The 21837-nt window shown below is 41.0% G+C and overlaps 1 protein-coding gene across 2 annotated transcripts in view; it reads right to left on the bottom strand.

The window, feature by feature from the left end:
* KHDRBS2 (KH RNA binding domain containing, signal transduction associated 2) overlaps positions 1-21837 on the bottom strand; it is a 600826-nt gene that overhangs the window by 61509 nt on the left and 517480 nt on the right. The window contains exons 7-8 of one of the 2 annotated variants that reach the window (XM_026653013.2): positions 17174-17205; positions 12468-12486 (exon numbers count right to left, since the gene is read on the bottom strand). The exons of the other annotated variant lie outside the window; for it this stretch is intronic. Of the exons in view, the coding sequence (XP_026508798.1) occupies positions 12468-12486; positions 17174-17205 (51 nt within the window). The remainder of the gene's footprint in view (positions 1-12467; positions 12487-17173; positions 17206-21837) is intronic. 2 annotated transcript variants of the gene reach the window in all.

The following is a 21837-nucleotide window of genomic DNA, read 5'->3' as shown; positions in this document are numbered from 1 at the left end:
GAAACACTGGAATGGGTTACCTAGGGAGGTGGTGGAATCTCCTTCCTTAGAGGTTTTTAAGGTCAGGCTTGACAAAGCTCTGGCTGGGATGATTTAGTTGGGGATTGGTCCTGCTTGGAGCAGGGGGTTGGACTAGATGACCTCCTGAGGTTCCTTCCAACCCTGATTCTGTGAACAGTAGTGCTGTCCTTTCCTTTCCACAGTCTGCAAGGAAGTTAACATCAGCTAATGATCAGTGGCAATGAAGGATGCAAATTAGTCTAATAATATCAGCATGGAAGCCTGATCTTTATCCATCACCAGAAGGAGATCTTCTACCAACGCCACCTGTCCTGTAACCAGATAGACAAGGTTTAAGGACATATGGGGAAGCTACGGACTCAGAGAGGTCTCTTGCTGTATCCTCCTCTGTAGCATTGATCAAATGTGGAAGAGGAGATAGATGCTTGTCAGTTATTAACCAGATTGTCCGGGTCAAGGGTTACTTACATAATTTGCCAATAATGCACAGCAGCTTTCTGTAGATGTTTATTATGTCACATATTGTACAAGAACATAGAGGTGTTAAATATATAGAGCTGAGGAATTTTTTCAGACTAATAGCTTACTTGTTGAAAAATGCAGTTTATTTGACCCAAAACTATTCATGAATTCAAGACAAATTCCCTGAATAGTTTCAACCAAACTTTTTTTGGGGGGTGGGGGGAGGACTTAGGTGCCATGCATAAGACAACTGGAGGATGAGCTGCCACCCACTGGATGAGGACACTCACCTGGGATATGGGATACCTGGGTTCATTTCCTCCTGCTGGCTGATGTGGTGAAGGGATTTGAACTTGCCTCTCCCACATTTCATGAAGCACCCAAAACACTGGGCTATAGGACATTTGAAGGCAGGGCTCCCTCAATCTCTACTGTGGAAACTCTTCCACTTTGTATCAAACATTAGTCATTGGATTATTTGATTCACCAACAGTTTTTGGAATTCTTATGTTTCAGTTTGATCCAATCTAATTTTTTTTTCAGAACTCCCAGCAAACCAAAAAAAAAAAAAATATTTTTTTTCCACTCAGCTCTAATTAAATACTTTATTGCAAAATAACAAGTCAAACAATTATGAGGATCTGCTTCTGACTGACTTCTCCCTAATTCCTTCTATTTATTTTGGCATATTTACCTGTTAGAAATTACCTAAATACTGTATATAAGAATATTTTGAGACCCACCAATCCATAGATAATATAGTCATACCAGCTTGCTCACTTTATCTTATACTCATTAATGCTATAGAACAAGTATCCATTTAAATCAGCAGGATAGGATAGAGAACTGTATTGAAATATAACAAATCTAAGCACAGCTCTGCCTATCATAGTAATCATACAGCCGATTTATTTGAAAGCACGGCTTACACTGTAGAAAATTAATCAAATTCTTATAAGAAACAAGTTTCTGACTTTCTTGCATTGTATGTAGTAGATTAATATATGTTTTTAACACCTTCATAACTTGCTCTTTTGTAATTGCAAAGCTTTTATCCCCGTAGCTTACTTACAGTATGTGTGCAGAGGGTTTTGAGGCTGTTGTTAATGACAATGGACTCTACAAAGGGTGGAAGCCAGAAAGTGATGTTCATCATAATTCAAATCTCTGGTAAGACGTTCTTTCAAGCTCTTCTTTTTAACAACCATATTAGATAAACAGTGTCAAATGTGACAGCCTGACTACCTTCTAAACGGAAATTATGTTCAAAAAGATTGTTCTTCAGCGATGGATGCTGAAGCATAATTTAGATTGCAGAGATCATTCTTTTACTGATGCACTTGCAATGTCTCGTTTTTATTTGAATGAGTTTTGCTGTCATTCCTCAGACCTTCTCACTAATCCCAGAGCCCTTTTAGCTGTATACTTGACATTGAAAAAGATTTTATGTGATTTCAGTCTTCAATAGTTTAATTTGTGAAGCATGCATGGTAAGTCAATCCCCATTAATCGTTCAAGGGAAAAACATGCACGAGCACACACACGAGCAGAAACTTGTAACATCATAAATTCCTAGACACAACACATTTCTGTTGTCTCTCTTAGCTAGTTGGGGAAAATATTCTTTCATAAGAAGTCTTCTACTTTATCATCCAGGGTGTACCCCCTGGTCCTTTCGGCTATTATTTTTCTTTGTATACCATGAAAGCTTTTTAACTTTAGCCTTTGGTTATTTTCTGTTGATGCAATTTTCAGCCCTCCCTTTGTACAGGGGGCTATTTTTACACAAGGCAGCAATATGTTTCAGCTAAATCCACTTAAGAAAAGGAAACAAAGCTAATGGAGCTGAAAGAACAAAAGTGGTTTGCTAATGACTATTTTTTTTCTAAACCCTATTTCAACATTTTACATTTGTGTACTTTACATTATCATTGCTGGTTACTATTTGTTTAGCTCCAACGATGTGCTTAGCACTGTGCAAGACATAAAAATATAAATAGTGCCTACCCTTCAGACCTGGCCTCCTTCAAAGCCCATTGAAATCAATGGGAGTTTTTCCATTGATTTCAATGGGTTTTGGATCAGGCCCTCCAAGTCAAGCACAAAGAAGATACTATGTATGATTTGGGGTGATGTTTATGTGAAGGGGGCAGGAGAGGAAGAAGTTGCATACATCAAGATGGGAGATATGGGTATTTACACACATTTTAGCCATCAACACAGAGAGGAAAGTTCAGTGAGCATTTGAACACTGTCTGCAGAGCTGGCCAGTGCCTGCCAGTGGAGGTGGGGTGGAAGTGAGCATGCTCAGTACAAGCGAAAGAGCAAATCTGGGAGGGAACAACATGACCCCGCATGCCCCCCGCCATGCATTACCTCTGACTGACTGGATGTGAAGGAGGAACTAAAGATGACCCTTGCAAGCTTGAGTGGCAGAGGTTAAGGTCACCACTAGCATTTTTAAAGGTTCCAAAGTGAACACTTTTAAAAGAGGTAGTTCTTTATTGCCAGCTTCCTCGAAATAGCAACCAATGAATATTACATGACACAGAGATACTGGCAGCTTATAGTAGAATCAAGCTCTTAGAGGGACTCAGTGGGAGTCTTTCTATTTATTTCAGCAGGTAGCAGATCAGTCCTAAAATCTGAATACTGCATTGTTTTGTAAATTCAGTACCAAAAATGATAAAGATAGGCAGAAGGAAACTTGCATATGAAAATGTATTGGTTGTCTCCAAAACCCAGGCTACTTACTGGGATGTGAGCTGAAAGGCAATTGATGGTTTAATTTATTCCAACCAAAGCAGCCTTGAGGCTAGTGATTCTCTGTTTTAAAATTTTACGTAAGTTTAAGAGAAACCGAATCCTACCGGGCTCATGATATCATTTGTCACCATTCAGCTCCTATCAAACTGAGTCTATTGTCCTACAAAGGGGCTGTTGTATCTTTATTTGCAAAATCTCGATCTGTTAATGCATCCAAGGAGGGAAAGGAAGAATGTTTAACTGTGATGATAATGGTCAACAGTACACATTTCTCATGTTTCCCTTTCCCATTAAAGATGGCAGGGTTAAGATTCTGTCTATAGTTCCCAGATTTCTAGATTCACTTCCTTACCCAGAAACTAATGATCAAGGAAGATTTTTAACATGTTGCATGCATATTGAGCTGCATGTATACCATCAACATTAAATAGGTACTAATGCTCTGATCCTCAATGATATCTAGATGCCTAATTCCCCTTGGTTTCAATGGAAGTTGGGTGTCTAAATACCTTTGGGAATTTGGGCTTAAGTGGTGAATGGGGATAACAATACTTCCTTCCTTAGTAAAGTGCTTTGAGATCTCTGAACGAAAAGTGCTAGGTAAAAGGTAGGTATTATTATTAAACTCCTCAGAATCAAACTGAACATTCTGAAAGACTAGAATCTTGCTAAGAATTATAATAAGCAATAAGCCCATCTGTAGCACTTTATATTGCAAAGTACTGTACAGACGTCACCAAATTAATGCTAATGTGACTAATTAATTATTAGTGTTAGAATAAACATCATGTTTTGCATCAGTGGCAACAAAAGCCGAACAGTAGACTTTTAAAGTGTGGTCACATTTGCCAATTGGACTGTGCTTTTTCTCCTCCGTGGTACCATTTCATTCTGAATTGAAAGTAGAAGTGATGTGTGCATTTATAATCACATTTTAGTTAAAATCAGAGCAGACAGACAATGCAGACTGAAAAAATCACTGCAGCAATTAAACTCATTATTGTCCCCCTCTGCCTTGACCATCACAGATCCAGAGAGGCTTAGAAATGAGAGGATCAAAGGTCTCCCTACATACTGGGATGTGGAGACCCAAAGCACACACTTTGGATATTAGGGTGCGCAACATAAAATTTACCTGCTGGATGGCAAGCTGATGGTTTAATCAAGAAGAGACCCACACATATGCCAAAATCATGTCAAATGGCACAAGAAACCCAATTTTCTTCTAGGAACAGGACTGAATTCAGTACCATAGTCATCACCTGGTACTCTTTCCCTCAGTGCTGTTGAAGCCGTGTTACTGATCCAGGACTTTCTTTCTAGCAGGTGGCTCTAGAGTGGACTAGTTCAGGGATAAGGAAAACAAAAGATGAGTGGAGATGTTGTGCCAGATCCTCAGCTGGTATAAACTGTAGTCTGTGGAGCTACATTGATGTACATCAGCGGAGGATGTGTACCCTAGTCTATGTCTGAGGAAGGAGTTGCTTTCTGTAGCGCTACTGATTCAAACTGCAATGGTGACCTGTTTATCTTCTTTCAAGAAGATTTGTTTCTCTATCTTAAGTAGTTACATGGCCCCCATTAGTGTAGTAACTGAGCACCTTACAGTCTTTAATGTATTCACCCTCACAACACTCCTCATGTGAGGTAAGGACGTACTATTATCTCCATTTCACAGATAATAATAATACCTAGCTCTTACATAGCACTTTTAATCAATATGTCTCAGAGTATTTTATAAAGGAGATGAGTATCATTATCCCCATTTTACAGAGGGGGAACGTGAAGCACAAAGAGGTGAAGTTCCTTGTGACAAACTGAGGCACAGACACTGAATAATTTGCCTGAGGTCACAGAGAAAGTCTGAGGCAGAGCAGGGAACTGAACCCACCTCTCCCAAGTCCCAGGCTAGCGCCCCAAGTTCTGAAACATTCTTTACCTGCACCTCTTGCAAGCAGAAAGCTCCTACTCCCTTATATGGGTGTGCAGAGGGGAGGAAATCCCAGGTCCGCCAATAAGCAGGCCAGGCACACTTGCTGCAGACTGTATAATCCCAAACTCTTTTTGTGATGGTGTGGCTCCTACATGGCACAGTTTATCTCTATCTCTTTCATTGGAAGCAATCTGCCATTGGGTTTCACTGAAGACAGCTGAGGTGACAACTAGAGCTGTCGATTAATCACAGTTAACTCAAAAAAATTAATCGTGATTAATCGCCATTTTAATCACACTGTTAAATAATAGAATACCAGTTGAAATGTATTAAATATTTTGGATGTTTTTCTATATTTTCCAGTATATTGATTTCAATTACAACACAGAATTCAAAGTGTACAGTGCTCACTTTATAATATTTTATTACAAATATTTGCACTGTAAAAATGATAAACAAAAGAAATAGTAGTTTTCAATTCACCTCATACAAGTACTGTAGTGCATCTCTTTATCGTGAAAGGAAATTTACAAATGTCAATTTTTTTTGTTACATAACTGCATTCAAAAACAAAACAATGTAAAACTTTAGAGCCTACAAGTCCACTCAGCCCTACTTCTTGTTCAGCCACTCAATAAGACAAACAAGTTTGTTTACTTTTACAGGACATAATGCTGCCGGCTTCTTATTTACAATATTACCAGAAAGTGATAACAGGCGTTCACATGGCACTTTTATAGCTTTCATTGCAAGGTATTTACGTGCCAGATATGCTAAACATTCATATGCCCCTTCATGCTTCGGCCACCATTCCAGAGGACATGCTTCCATGCTGATGACGCTCATTTAAAAAATATGCGTTAATTAAATTTGTGACTGAACTCCTTGGGGGAGAATAGTATGTCTCCTGCTCTGTTTTACATGCACTCTGCCATATATTTCATGTTATAGCAGTCTCGGATGGTGTCCCAGCACGTCGTTCATGTTAAGAACACTTTCACTGCAGATTTGACAAAACACAAAGAAGGTACCAATGTGAGATTTCTAAAGATAGCTACACCACTCAACCCAAGGTTTAAGAATCTGAAGTGCCTTCTAAAATCTGAGAGGGACAAGGTGTGGAGCATGCTTTCTGAAGTCTTAAAAGAGCAACACTCTGATGTGGAAACTACAGAACATGAAAACCAAAAAAGAAAATCAGCCTTCTGCTGGGTGCATCTGACTCAGATGATGAAAGTGAACATGCTTCGATCTGCACTGCTTTGGCTCGTTAGCGAGCAGAACCCTTCATTAGCATGGACACGTCCTCTAGAATGGTATTTGAAGCATGAAGGGATATATGAATCTTTAATGGACTTGACAAATAAATATCTTGTGACGCCAGCTACAACAGTGCCATGTGAACACTTGTTCTTGCTTTTGGGTGACATTGTAAATAAGAAGCCGGCAGCATTATTTCCTGTAAAAGTAAACAAACTTGTTTGTCTGAATGACTGGCTGAACAAGAAGTAGGACTGAGTGGACTTGTAGGCTCTAAAGTTTTACCTTGCTTTATTTTTGAATGCAGTTATTTTTTGTACATAATTCTACATTTGTAAGTTCAACTTTCATGATAAAGAGATTGCACTACAGTACTTGTATTAGGTGAATTGAAAAATACTATTTATTTTGTTTTTTATAGCACTACTATTTATAATAAAAATAACTATAAAGTGAGCACTGTACACTTTGTGTTCTGTGTTGTAATTGAAATCAATATATTTGAAAATGTAGAAAACATCCAAAAATATTTAAATAAATGGTATTTTATTATTGTTTAACAGTGTAATTAATCGCGATTAAATTTTTTAATCACTTGACAGCCTTAGTGATAACTGGAAGTCCAAGCTCATTTGCTCATGTTTATTAGAAGTTTGCAAACTATAAATAACACATTGTAACAAGAGCAAGTATCATGGGAAAGGACAAGGGGTCTTGAGAAAAGACTTTAGAGGGAATAGTTTGGAGGATCTCGAAAGAAATTATTGTTAGCTAAGATAACATCTGTTGGAACAAAAGAGGAAAAGCTTTCTCCTAAAAAGAACATCTGGAAATCTAGTATGTCAGGGAGCTGGATGTATGAAAAGGGAAAGCAGTCTTCTGCATGGCTCATATCTCTTTCTCCTGGGTTATTCATACCATGAAATGAACATACCAGTGATATCATAATCTCTATATTTTTGTAATGTTCAAAGGAAACAACAAATAATGACATATTGGGCCCAATCCTGCTCCCACTGAAATCAATAGCAAACTAAGGAATCGTAGAATTGTCTGACTGGAAGGGACCTCAAGAGGTCATCTAGTCCAGTCCCCTGCACTCGTGGCAGGACTATTATCTAGACCAGTGGTGGGCAACCTGCAGCCCGTGGTCCACACACGGTCCATCAGGGTAATCCGCTGGCAGGCCATGAGACAGTTTGTTTACATTGACCATTTGCAGGCACGGCTGCCCACAGCTCCCAGTAGCTGGAGTTCACCATTCCCAGCCAATGGGAGCTGCGGGAAGCAGTGTGGGCCACAGGGACGTGTTGGCCACCACTTGCCGCAGCTTCCATTGACCAGGAACACCAAACCATGGCCACTGGGTGCTCTGGGCAGCCATGCCTGTGGACGGTCATTGTAAACAAACCGTCTTGTGGCCTTCCAGTGGATTACCCTGATGGGCGTGCGGCCCATGGGCGCAGGTTGCCCACCACTAATCTAGACCATCCCTGACAGGAGTTTGTCTAAACTGCTTGTAAAAATCTCCAATAATGGAAATTCACAACCTCAGACCATTTCTCTAGTTTGTCCAGATTGGCACTATATTTACCCTTTTCCAGCCCTCTGGAATTTCTCCTATCTTCCATGAGTTTTCGAAGAGAATCACTACTGACTCAGATATCTCCTCAGTCAGCTCCTTGAGTATCTAGGATGTATTTCATCAGGCCCCACTGACCAGAAGACATCTATCTTGTCTAAGTAATTTTCCCTATTTTAGCCTCTGATCTAACTTCATTTTCACTAGCATTCACTAGACATCCAATTGCTACTAACCTTTTTGGTGAAAACTGAAACACACAAGTCATTTAACACGTCTACCACTTCCACATTTTCTGTTACTGTCCCTCCCTCCCCCCATTGTGTAACAGGCCTACCCTATCCTTGGTCTTCTTCATTCCAATGTATTTGAGGTGTTTTCTTGTTACCCTTTATGTCTCTAGCTAGTTGAATCTCGTTTTGTGCCTTGACCTCTCTAATTTTGTCCCTACATATTTGTGTTATTTCATTTGTTTATATCATCCTTTGTAATTTGGCCTAGTTTCCACTTTTTGTAGGACTGTTTTTTGAGTTTCAGATCATTGAAGATCTTCTGGTTAAGCCAGGGTGGTCTTTTGCCATACTTCCTATCTTTCCTACGCAGTGTGAAGTGCTCTTGTGCCCTTAATAATGTCTCTTTGAAAAACTGCCAACTCTCTTTAACTGTTTTACCACTTAGACTTGCATCCCATGGGGTCTTACCTCCCAACTCTCTGATTTCGCTTAAGTCTGTTTTCTTGAAATCCTTTGTCTTTATTGTGCTGTTCTCCCTCCTAGCATTCCTTAGAATCATGAACTCTACCATTTCATGATCACTTTTACCCAAGCTGCCTTCCACTTTCAAATTCTCAACCAATTCATCACTATTTGTAAAATGAAATCAAGAATAGCCTCTCCCAGAGTAGATCTCTTCACTTTCTGAAATAAAAAAATGTCTCCAATACATTCTAAGAATTTGTTGGATAATCTGTGCCCTGCTGTGTTATTTTCCCAACAGATATCTGGGTAGTTGAACTCCCCCATCACCACCAAGTTCTGTGCTTTGGATGATTTTGACTTCATTGACTTCAATGGAAGCAGAATTTGGTTTATCAGATTAAAAAGCAGAATAAGAAATACACAGAGGAAAAAAGTTTTCTCTGTTGATCTGGGGAACTGCAAATGTAGAAATACATTCTGAAAAAGAACAAGAAACAATTTCCCCTGTTTAAAAATTAAATTGATTTTAGCTATGATAATATAACAGCATCTTCCAACTGAGGATTTCAAAGGTGTTTTACAAACATTAATGAGTTAAGCTTTTTAACAAACCCATGAAATAGAAATATATCATTATCCCCAACATACAGATGGATAAACTGAAACAGAGGTTAAATAATTTGCTTGAAATCATACAGAAAGTCTGTGTCAGAGCAGGGAATGAAACTCAGAGCTTCTTTGATCACAATACCAGCGTCTGCTCTAAATGTTACTTGGGCTAGTTCTTGCTTTCATTAGCATCACTGGCAGTTTAGCTATTGATTTTAACAGGAGGAGTAGGCCTTTTGTGAATGTTTGACTAAGCACACAATTCTATCATTAGGAAATCCTTCAACGATCCTTGACTAGGAACTACAGAATCATGATTTTTTTAAAAAAAGTTTTAAAGTACCCTAGAACTTTACAAATAGTTTCAATGTTTTGCAATGTAAGTTCTACATTTGTTCAGAATACACTTTAACCATGTGGGAGAGGGGCTAAAAAGAGTGTGTTTTCAATCATGTTAGCTCAGTCAAGTTAAAGTAATGTGACTGAAAAGCCCTAATAAGGCTCCTCATAACCTGCAACATGCCCAGCTATCACACCATCAAATGTGTTGGCCTGCACATTAACAGGGTTGCACATTCAGCTGTGTTAAGCTACCTTGATTGAGCTGGCACAGCTGAAACACATCCTCTTTTTGCCTGTTAGGACATACCCTTTTTGGATTCCATAAATGTCTAACATTTCTTGTCTCCCCTTGAAACCCACATTTAATTTGCACTGACACTCATTGGCATTACACATTTATAATGAGAGAGGACAGAATTCTAAATAAGATTGCAAGAAGATGGAGAAAGTTAGTAGATACACTTCAATATGTTTTTGCTGTCTATCAATCTGTCTCTGAGACCTGAGTGAATACTTCACAATGAATAATTTATCAGAAAGATTTAGGCTCTTTTCGCTTCTTGAATATTTGTGGGGAGACTGCAATGTTCACTATATGAAAATAGTTGCAACATTTTTAAAATTATTTCAGCCATACGGATTGATTTTGAACAGTTCTCTGAGAGTCTTCAGTATTCACTGTTTCATCTGTATTATTTAATTGTAATTAGTCAGACAGGTCACATGTTCTATGCTGGATGAGTGAACATGTACTTCAGACAGGAATATTTGCATATATGTCTTTACAATTCATTTTCTTTGAATATATATGTCAGTTAGAGCTGGCTGGAAAATGCAATTTCCCCCCCCACAAATTTTTTAAGTTAAAAAATAAATCCCCTTTAAAAAAAAATGTTTATTCCCCAAATTTTCAGGTTTCCAGTGCAAGTATCCAAAATTAAACAAAATGACAATCACCATTTCATTTCAATAAAAGTATTTTAAAATTAAAATGATGGTTTCTCTTCAATTTAAACTGTCATTTCATTTTGATTGTCGGATTTTTTTCCCTATTTTTTCTGGATTAAGGGGCTGCTTTCCCCTCTACCTTCTTTAACTTGGAAAATAGTAAGGAAGAGTATAAAAGCAGGGTTTCCCTACTTTCAAAACACTTCCAAGCTTTTTCAGTGAAAAATCGGGGTCAAACTAACAAAGGGAAAGGGAGGACAAAACCACAAAAATCCCCCAGCCTAAAATGAAAAACTGAAATTTTTGGTTTTGAAAAACTGAAACAAAATGGCATTTTAAGGTGAGACAGAACAAAAATTTTCATTTAGTTTAGATATGGTGATTCAAAATGAAATTTTTCATTTAGCATTTTCCAGTCAGAATATAGAGAAGTTTAATCAAAATCAGTTTTCTGTGGAAAATTATGCCATGAAAAGTTTGGACAGCTTTAATGCTGGTCAAAATTAACTTTTCATGAGCTATCATAAAACTAACTCAAGGAATGCAGATTACTTTTAAAATTGGAGCAAGGAAAAGCTTTTGAAGTATTCTCAGAACTTCACTTATTTATTACTACCCATGGAATCTCTCATTTCTAAAATCAAAGGCAATATGAATGGAACAGTCTAGTTTTAGAAGAGCTGTTGTGTCTCTCTCTGTAATGAGGGACAATGAAATTACATTCAAAAGAATCTAGACTGGTTAGGTAACCTAAGTACATTCAGGATGCAATGTGAATTCAGTTCAGTTCAGATCAACTATGTAAAACTGGATATGGTAGCCCAGAAAAGAAAGTAGAGTTTATAAATGGGGAAGTCATTTAACACATAGATTAGAAAAAGAGGGTCTAAAGAAATTTCCTAAAATGTCTGTTTGTTTTAAATTACACAGGATAACAAACCCATGTTACTTTACAACAAATATCACTTTTAAGCACTTGCCATAAAAATATTAGCTGCTTGGTTGCTTATAGCTCTCATTGGAAAAAAGAATACTAGTCCAACCACAGAGGACTGTTTAAAATAATAATAATATAGGAGCCAATTACATACCCAGCAAAATAGACAGAGGACAAAGACACTTTATTGCCTTTTTATTCGATACTCAAAAGTACATTCACTTGCAAGAAAACCAGGACACATGTCCAATTTTTGTTGAATATTAACATTTGATAGACATGCCTATCTATTAAATGTGTGCAATCAGAGATTTCATTCAATTTAATAAAATTGCTAAAACCAACATGTCATAGGTGTTGTAATGATGGTCACTCTGTAATCTAACACCCCGTTAAATAGAGAGATCGGATGATTCTGTTCTGGTATAGTGTCTCTTTAATCAAACACTCACTATTATAATGATTATTTTGTTTCTGACATTTACCTGGAAAGGATTTGTAAACTGTGTTCATACTTCCTAAATAAATAAATCATAAACAAATAAAAAGTATCAGCACTTACACCTTCCATAATGTGGTACCTTAGATATGCCAGTGTTTCATTGTGAGACAGATATCTCAGAGACTGTACTATGGGGATTGCTATTGTTTATAAAAGTTGAGTTTTTAGTGGGAATCCATGTGGGAGATTTCACATAACAATATGTATGGTAATGGTAATAATTGTAAGTACTTACATCAGTCCTGATCCAAAAACCACTGAAGTAATGGAAAAGTCTTCCACTGAGTTCAATGGATTTTGGATCGGGCCCATAGTGGCTTCTGACTTCACCCGTTAATGTTTGTAAGCTATTTTGAATTCTCACAACATACCTGGGAAGTAGGAATCTGATCCAAATATTTTAAAACTATATGTGATTTTTCAACACTAAGGAATAGAAGGTATTTAAATGACATCTGCAGTCAGCTGGAATTGATATATCAGAGATGAATTAGTCCAATTTATTTATTTCTCAGGATTTTAGGAAATGTATACATATTTTGTTAGGAACAATCCAATGTTCAATCTCTTTTGTCTTTGACATTATGTAAAATGAAAACATCTTTGACAGTACATAGTATGGAACCAACAAAAACTGTTAAATCCAATATAAACCTTGTCTCTTTGACGTATATAGGGGACTAGAATCCTCTCAAAACTCAAGGATTATATGCACATAATCCTTATCAGTGTTAATGTTATCCCAACTAAATCTCTGAAGATCAAGAGGAAAATATATCCCCGAGTTCAGAAATGCTTCATTTTTCAAAATCACCTAGGTTGGTAAGTGGGATTTCCTTCAAACCCAACAATGTTAAAAATAATGCAGTCAGCTTGTGCAGTATCATGGATGCTAGACAGATCTATTTCACTGAGTTGAACCTTTATAGATTAGGAACTGACTGGGTCACAGAATCTGTTAGGGGGAAGAGTTTTTCCTCTTTGAAAGATCCCAGAAAGTGGTGATGAGTAACTGCTCCTCTTCTTAAAGATACCTCAGCTATAGAGTTCCACAGGATTCAATTTTGTCTCTTGTGTAAGTTTCGTGCAAGGTCACTATCAGATATTATCCATACGATAACATTACCCAGCTTTCTCCTTCTTGTCTAGGACTGATTATGTGATCTCCCTGCTATTCTTAGGAAATAGGGACTTCTGTGAAAAGCAGCTGGCTAAAGCTCAATCGCAGCAAGAGAGAGGATGATGACTAGCATAAGGAAGCACTTTGAGGAACTGTCAGGAGCTGTGACTTTACCCTTAAGGGCATCCACACTCACATTGTCAAGCTAGTCAAAAATCTCAGTCCTGTCCTCATCTTTGCTTCTGGAATTTCAGAAAGAAGTTTTAACTAAAAATGCTCTCTCCCCTTTTTTGCTGGCTAAAAGTGAATCCTCTCCATTTGGATGAGGACTTACCTACAATAAACAATGTGTTTCTCACCTCCAAGGTAGATTACTGCAGTGTGTTTTTAAATGGGTTTGTACCCGCAGGCAACAAAGAAGTTGCTGCTTTTGTCTAGCCTGTTTTCTAAATGGGTATGATGGGTGGACTAGGGCCGGAGACCCCCTGCTGGAGGCCTCAGGGTCTTGCCACACCCGTCTCAGGTAAGGAGCAAGTCCTCCAAGCAGGCGAGAATGGCTGCAGGAGAAGCAGCCAATCAGGGGCCAGGAGGGCCCTATAAAAAGGAGCTACAGAGCCAGAGACAGGGCAGTTGCTGCTTGGAGCTGGAGGAGAAAGGACTGCATGCCTGGCTGGCGGAAGGAACTTGAGCACAACGGACAGCGAAGTGTGGGCAGGGACCCGGGGAGCAAGAGGCTTCTGGCTAGCTGCTAGGACTGAGCCAAAGACAGTTAAGAACATAAGAACATAAGAATGGCTGTACTGGGTCAGACCAAAGGTCCATCCAGCCCATCCTGTCTACCAACAGTGGACAATGCCAGGTGCCCCAGAAGGAGTGAACCTCACAGGTAATGATCAAGTGATCTCTCTTCTGCCATCCATCTCCACCCTCTGACAAACAGAGGCTAGGGACACCATTCCTTACCCAACCTGGATAATAGCCATTAATGGACTTAACCTCCATGAATTTATCCAGTTCTCTTTTAAACGCGGTTATAGTCCTAGCCTTCACAACCTCCTCAACCAAGGAGTTCCACAGGTTGACTGTGCGCTGTGTGAAGAAGAACTTCCTTTTATTTGTTTTAAACCTGCTGCCCATTAATTTCATTTGGTGGCCCCTAGTTCTTATATTATGGGAACAAATAAATAACTTTTCCTTATTCACTTTCTCCACACCACTCATGATTTTATATAGCTCTATATTCCCCCTTAGTCTTTTCCAAGCTGAAAAGTCATAGCCTTTTTAATCTCTCCTCATATGGGACCCGTTCCAAACCCCTAATCATTTTAGTTGCCCTTCTCTGAACCTTTTCTAATGCCAGTATATCTTTTTTGAGATGAGGAGACCACATCTGTACGCAGTATTCAAGATGTGGGCATACCATGGATTTATATAAGGGCAATAAGATATTCTCTGTCTTATTCTCTATCCCTTTGTAAATGATTCCTAACATCATGTTTGCTTTTTTGACTGCTGCTGCACACTGCGTGGACATCTTCGGAGAACTATCCACGATGACTCCAAGATCTCTTTCCTGATTAGTTGTAGCTAAATTAGCCCCCATTATATTGTATGTATAGTTGGGGTTATTTTTTCCAATGTGCATTACTTTACATTTATCCACATTAAATTTCATTTGCCATTTTGTTGCCCAATTACTTAGTTTTGTGAGATCTCTGAAGTTCTTCACAGTCTTCTTTGGTCTTAACTATCTTGAGCAGTTTAGTAACATCTGCAAACTTTGCCACCTCATTGTTTACTCCTTTATCCAGATCATTTATGAATAAGTTGAATAGGATTTCTCCTAGGACTGACCCTTGGGGAACACCACTAGTTACCCCTCTCCATTCTGAAAATTTGCCATTTATTCCTACCCTTTATTCCCTGTCTTTTAACCAGTTCTCAATCCATGAAAGGATCTTCCCTCTTATCCCATGACAACTTAATTTATAACTTAAGAGCCTTTGGTGAGGGACCTTGTCAAAGGCTTTCTGGAAATCTAAGTATACTATGTCCACTGGATCCCCCTTGTCCACATGTTTGTTGACCCCTTCAAAGAACTCTAATAGATTAGTAAGACATGATTTCCCTTTACAGAAACCATGTTGACTTTTGCCCAACAATTTATGTTCTTCTATATTCTTCTACAGTTTGCTAGCAGGGACTGGGGGAGCAATGAAGGAGCTCCTGTCTGGCTTCATACCCTGAGTAGGGACTGAGCCTGGGGAGGGCCACGGGAAGATAGTGTCTTCAGGGAGGAAGCCCTGGGAATACAGTCCCATACCAGGGCTGGGACTGGTTTAAAGACTGCGGACACATTCAACCAGAGGGGTGATCATGAGAGGTGGGTGCCAACCCCGTTACATTTGGTACCAGAAGCGGGGATCCTTCGGATTGACCCCTCATTAACAAGGGGCACAATTATGAAAGAGGTGATCCACCTGTTGGTGGCAGGCCAACAACAGCAAGAGCAGCAGCAGTGCAGACCCTGCTGATGCAATTAATGGAAAACATGCAGATGCAACAGGAGGCCCAGTTTGCGGCACAGCAACGGTGGCAGGAGATCCACTCCAACCAGCAGGAGTGGATACAGAGGTGGTTGGTCACACCACACTCGAGAACCCAGTTGGTGATGGAACTGGTGGCCATTTGGCTCTGGGTCTGGTGAAGCTCAGACCAGACGATGACACTGATGTCTTTCTCCAGACATTTGAGTGGGTAGCCGAGGTAGCAGGCTGGAAAGAGCTAACTTGGACAGCCTGCATAGCACCATTCCTGATGGGTGAGGCACAGGCGGCTTACTGAGTGATAAGTGATGAGCAGGTGAGTTCCTACCCTTTGGTGAAGGCAGCCATTTTGGATTAGCTAGGGCTGTCTCCAGAGGTGTACGGGCAAAAGTTCCAGATGGAATTGTTCGCATGAGGGGCACAACCACAGGTAATGGCCCAGAAGTTACAAGATCTGGCGACACACTGGCTTTGCCCAGAGACCAGCTCAGTGGAGAAGCTCCTGGATCAGGTGGTCCTAGAGCAATTCCTGAAGGTCCTAGGCGGGGCACAGAGCTGGGTAAGGCATTTCCAGCTGGCCTCAGTGGGGGAAGCAGTCGAGTGAGCTGAGACCTACTTTGAGGCTGAAGGAGAAAAACGGCCCAAGCTGTACAGTAAACTGAGAGAGATTCACCAGGGGGTGACCCCAGGAGGCTTGCAAGGGGGAAAGACCCCAAAGGATTCTAGACTCAGGGGGTGCACAACAACAGCAAGGGGTCCGGAGAGCCCTGCAGCCTATGGGAGGTACTAGTGGGAAGGAGCTAAGAGACCTGGTAGACTGCTACAGGTGTGGCCAGCCCAGGCATATTAAAAAGCACTGCCCAGTAACGGAATGTGACTACCTGAACTGTTATTACAGTATAACTAATCGGTGGGGGTCTACTTTCAAGGTCAGGGTGGCCCCACCATGGGTAGTGACAATCAGACTGAGAGGAACTATGGTTAAGGGTGTGGTAGACTCAGGGTGTGGGAACACCTTGGTTCAGGAAGACCAAGTGAGGGCAACTGGCCTAGACTGACAACACATAGTACATGTCTCCTGTGTACATAGGAAGACCTGAGTCTACCCTACAGCAGATGATGGGCCAGAGGTACAGGTCCGGAGAGCTCGACTCCATGTTGGTGTGGTCAAGGATCTGCCATGGCCTGTAATCTTGGGGCGAGACTGGGTGATCTACTGAGCCCTCATGTGGGAAGGACCCAGACAGCAACCCAGGACTGAGAGGGTCCAGGCCCAGATGGGAAAGAATGTAGAGGGGCTGGGAGCTATGGTAAGGAGACCTCAGAAAAAAGCCCAGCGGTGAGACCAGAATACCTCAGACATGAGGGACCTACTGAAAAAGTGCCATCTCCAGAGAGAAAGTTATTAGCCAGATGGTCCAGGTAGAGAAGAAATTGGCCCGGTTACAGATGGAAGCCAAGGGAGAGAGGGAACGATACCTAGCCTTGCAGGAAGCCTAGGCCCAGAGGGAAAAGGATCAGAGGGCCCAGCAGGATACAATAGAGGCTAGGCCCAGCAGGGAACAGCAGGGACCCAGAGAGAGTTCAGGGTCCAGTGGAATACTGTGGGAACTCAGGCTAAAACACCCAGTGTGCTAACTAGCAGAGGCCCAGACAGATTCAACCCAGCTGGGAGAGGCAAAAGAGAAGGGCTGGAATTGAGAACAGGACCCTAGAATAAGGAGAGGAATAGTGCAGGCCAGCTTTATGAGCTCCCTCCTAAGAGAGGATGACCTGGCGAAACAACTGGAAGCAGCAGAAAAGAAACTGGAGGATCTCATGTTCAAGAATGAGCAGCTGAGTGAAGAGCTCTAGTTCACCATGGAGGAAAAAGAGTGCTACGTGGTGTACAATTATGAGACACAGTTAGAGGTTCGGCATATAGAGACCCCAAAGTCCAGGAGGTGAAAGTGAGCCAAAGTACCATGAACACACTCTCCAGGCAAGAAAGACCTGGGAGAGTAGACTCTGGACACCAGGGCAAAGCCTGTTCAGAAGCTCTCCAGACAGTGAGGCCTGGGGAGGGAGCCCTGATTGAAAGGGATGAGGACTAATACAGACTTTCAAGGTGAAGAGGGCAAAGTGAAAAGGACCCTGCTAGATCAGGGCACCGGGAGACTATAACTAATAGCCCTCCGGACAGAGAAGTCTGAGTGGGGGAAGATCCTGCTAATGTGGGACAAAACAGGGTAAAAGGGGGAGTACCCTCTATAGAACTACCACCCGAATCCTGTCGGGGAGGGGAGGAGTGTGATGGGGTGGACTAGGGTCAGAGTCCCCCGGCTGGAGGCCTCAGGGTCCTGCCACACCCATCCCAGGTAAGAAGCAGTGGAGAGGTCCTCCATGCAGGCGAGAGTGGCTGAAGGGGAAGCAGCCAATCGGGGCCAGGAGAGCCCTATAAAAAGGAGCTACAGAGCCAGAGACAGGGCAGTTGCTGCTTGGAGCTGGAGAAGAAAGGACTGCATGCCTGGCTGGCTGAGAGAACTACAGCACAACGTACAGCTAAGTGGAGGCAGAGACCAAGAGAGCGAGAGGCTCCTGGCTGGGAGAAGGGTGAGAATTTGTGGGAACATGGGCCATTATAGCAGGGACATGAGAGAGATGAGAGGAAATCAAATCCATATCTTAGATGTCTATATACTAGTGCGAGAAGTATGGGGAATAAACAGGAAGAACTAGAAATGCTAGTGAATGAACAAAATGAAGACATAGTTGGTGTGATGTGTTTGGTCACAGAGACCCCCTTGGGACTGTCACCTGATGTACTGAAGCTCCCTCTGCCAGCTTGGGACTCCAGAACCCTGCCTTGTTGAGCCAGACATGCTAGCCTGCTGCAACACAGACCCAGGTCTGGTCCATGTCCCCAAAGCTGCAGACTTTAACTAAAAACTGCTCGGCAGGTTACTTGCCTCCAGCACTCAGACACCCAGCTCCCAAATAAATCCATTTTACTCTGTATAAAGGGTAAATTGTCCGCCCTCTATAACACTGATAGAGAGCTATGCACAGCTGTTTGCTCCCCCAGGTATTAATCACTTACTTTGGGTTTACTAATAAACAAAAGAGATTTTATTAAGTATAAAAAGTAGGATTTAAGTGGTTTCAAGTAATAATAGACAGAACAAAGTAAGTCACCAAGCAAAATAAAGCAAAAACACGCAAGTCTAAGCCTAATACATTAAGAAACTGATTACAGGTAAACTCTCACCCTCAGAGATGGTTCCAGTAAGCTTCTTTCACATACTAGACTCCTTCCTAGTCTGGGCCCAATCCTTTACCCTGGTACAGTCCTTGTTAGTTCCAGCAAACATCTTAGCTGGAAAGCAGGGGTGTTCTCATGACTGGCCGCCCCCTTTGTTCTGTTTCACTCCCTTCTATAGCTTTGGCACAAGGCAGGAATCTTTTGTCTCTCTGGGTCTAAATGTCTCCTTCTAAATGGAAAAGCACCAGGTTTAAGATGGATTCCAGTATCAGGTGACATATTCACATGCCCTGTGAGATCCCAGCCTTCATTCTTCCTGAATCACATGAACACAGGAAGGCTTGCAGGTAAATAAACTGTTTACAACCAATTGTCCTAGTCAATGGGAGTCATCAAGATTCTAAGACACCATTAATTGCCCACACTTTGCATAGTTACAATAGGACCTCAGAGTTATACTTCATGTTTCTACCTTCAGATACAAGGATGATACATGCATACAAATAGGATGAATATATTCAGTAGGTCATAAGCTTTGTAATGATAGCTTACAAGAGACCTTTTGCATAAAGCATATTCTAGTTGCATCATATTCACACTCATAAGCATATTTCCATAAAACATTATGGCGTGCAACATCACAGTTGGTATCACAGACACTTGGTGGGATAATACTCATGGCTGGATTATTGCTATTGAAGGGTACAGCTTGCTCAGGAAGGATAGGCAGGGAAAAAAGCGAGGAGCTGTTGCCTTGCATATCAAAGATGTATACACTTGGGCTAGAGGTTGAGATGGAAATAGGAGACAGACTTGTTGAAAATCTAGGGGTAAGGATAAAAGGGGTAAAGAAACAAGGGTGATGTCATGGTAGGAGTATACTACAGATGACCTAATCAGGAAGAAGAGGTGGATGAGGCTTATTTAAGCTAATGAAATCATCAAAAGCACAGGAGTCGGTGGTGATGGGGGACTACTCAGACATCTGTTTGGAAAATAACACAGCAGAGCATAGGTTATCTAACAAGTTTATGGAATGTATTGAAGACAATTTTTTCCCCCCTAGAAGGTGGAGAAAGCTACTAGGGGAGAGACTGTTCTAGATTGATTTTGACAAATAGGGACAAACTGGTTGAGAATTTGAAAGTGGAAGGTAACTTGGATGAAAGTGGTCATGAGATGATACAGTTCATGATTCTAAGGAATGGTAGGAGGGAAAAGAGTACATTAAAGATAATGGATTTCAAGAAGACAGATGTTCGCAAACTCAGGGAACTGGTAGGTAAGATCCCATGGGAAGCAAGTCTAAGGGGAAAAACAATTCAAGAGAGTTGGCAGTTTGTCAAAAGGAACAAGAGCAAACTATCCCACTGTGTAGGGAAGATAGGGAGTATTGCAAGTGACTTAACAGATCTTCAATGATCTGAAACTCAAAAAAGAGTCCGACAAAAAGTGGAAACTAGATCAAATTACAAAGGATGAATATAAAAAACAAAACAAACATGGAGTGACAATATTAGAAAATCCAAGACACAAAATGGGATTAAACTAGCTGGAGACATAAAGGGTAACAAGAAAACATCTACAAATGCATTATAAGCAAGAGAAAGACCAAGGACAAGGTAGGCCTGTTTCTCAGTGAGAGGGGAAAAACAATAACAGAAAACATAGAAATGGCAAAAGTGCTAAAAATAAATTTTTTGTTTCAGTTTTCACCAAAAAGTTGAGTAGTGACTGCCATCTAACAGAATGAATGCCAGTGAAAATGAGGTAGGAAAATAGGGAAAGAACAAGTTAAAAATTATTAGGCAAGCTAGATGTCTTCAACTCAGCAGGGCCTGATGAAATACATCCTAGAATATTCAAGGAACTGACTGAAGAGATATCTGAGCTATCAGTGAGTATCTTTGAAAAGTCATGGAAGATGGGAGAAATTCCACAAGACTGGAAAAGTGCAAATATAGTGCCAATCTATAAAAAGGGGAATAAGGAGAACCCAGGGACTTACAGACCTGTCAATGTAATTTCAGTACCTGGAAAGATAATGGAGCAAATAATCAAGCAATCAATCTGAAAACATCTCGAAGATAATGAGGTGATAAGTAACAGTCAGCATGGATTTGTCAAGAAGAATTTTGTAAGATCAACCAACCCAGTAGATTTCTTTGATAGGGTAACAAGCCTAATGGAAGGGGGATGGAGTTCCTATAAGGTGGGTACATAACTAGTTGGAAAACTATTCCCAGAGACTAGTTTTCAGTGATTCATAGCTGGAAGGGCATATTGAGTGGGGTCCCACAGGGGTCAGTCCTGGGTCCTGTTCTCTTCAATATCTTCATAAATGATTTAGATAATAGCAGAAAGAGTGCACTTATAACATTTGCAGATGATGCCAAGCAGGGAAGGGCTGCAAGTGCTTTGGATGATAGGATTAATATTCAAAATGATCTGGACAAACTGGAGAAATGGTCTGAAATAAACAGGATGAAATTCAATAAGGACAAATACAAAGTATTCCACTAAGATTGGAACAAACAGAAACATGTATTTAGATTGAATTGCCATTGCTATAATGAGGGTTTCAACAGAAACACCAAGCAAACAAGTTGCACACATACAAAATGGGAAATGACTACCTAAGAAGGAGTACTGCAGAAAAGGATCTGGGGGCTATAGTGGACCACAAGCTAAATATGAGTCAACAGCAGGGCCGGCTCCAGGCACCAGGCACCCAAGCTGGTGCTTGGGGCGGCACCTGGAGGGGGGCGGCGCGGCGCTCCGGCCGCCGGGGAGAGCGGGGCCACAGCCGGGCTCGCTGCCCTCCCCCCGGTGCTCTGGCCGCCCTCCCCCCGGCTGCCGGGGGGGAGAGC

This window comes from Terrapene carolina, unplaced genomic scaffold (genome assembly GCF_002925995.2).
Source record: "Terrapene carolina triunguis isolate 2854851 unplaced genomic scaffold, T_m_triunguis-2.0 Scaffold42, whole genome shotgun sequence".
Taxonomy (NCBI): domain Eukaryota; kingdom Metazoa; phylum Chordata; order Testudines; family Emydidae; genus Terrapene; species Terrapene triunguis.
The sequence above is the reverse complement of the archived record's forward strand: the minus strand, read 5'-3'. Positions and strand labels throughout refer to the sequence as shown.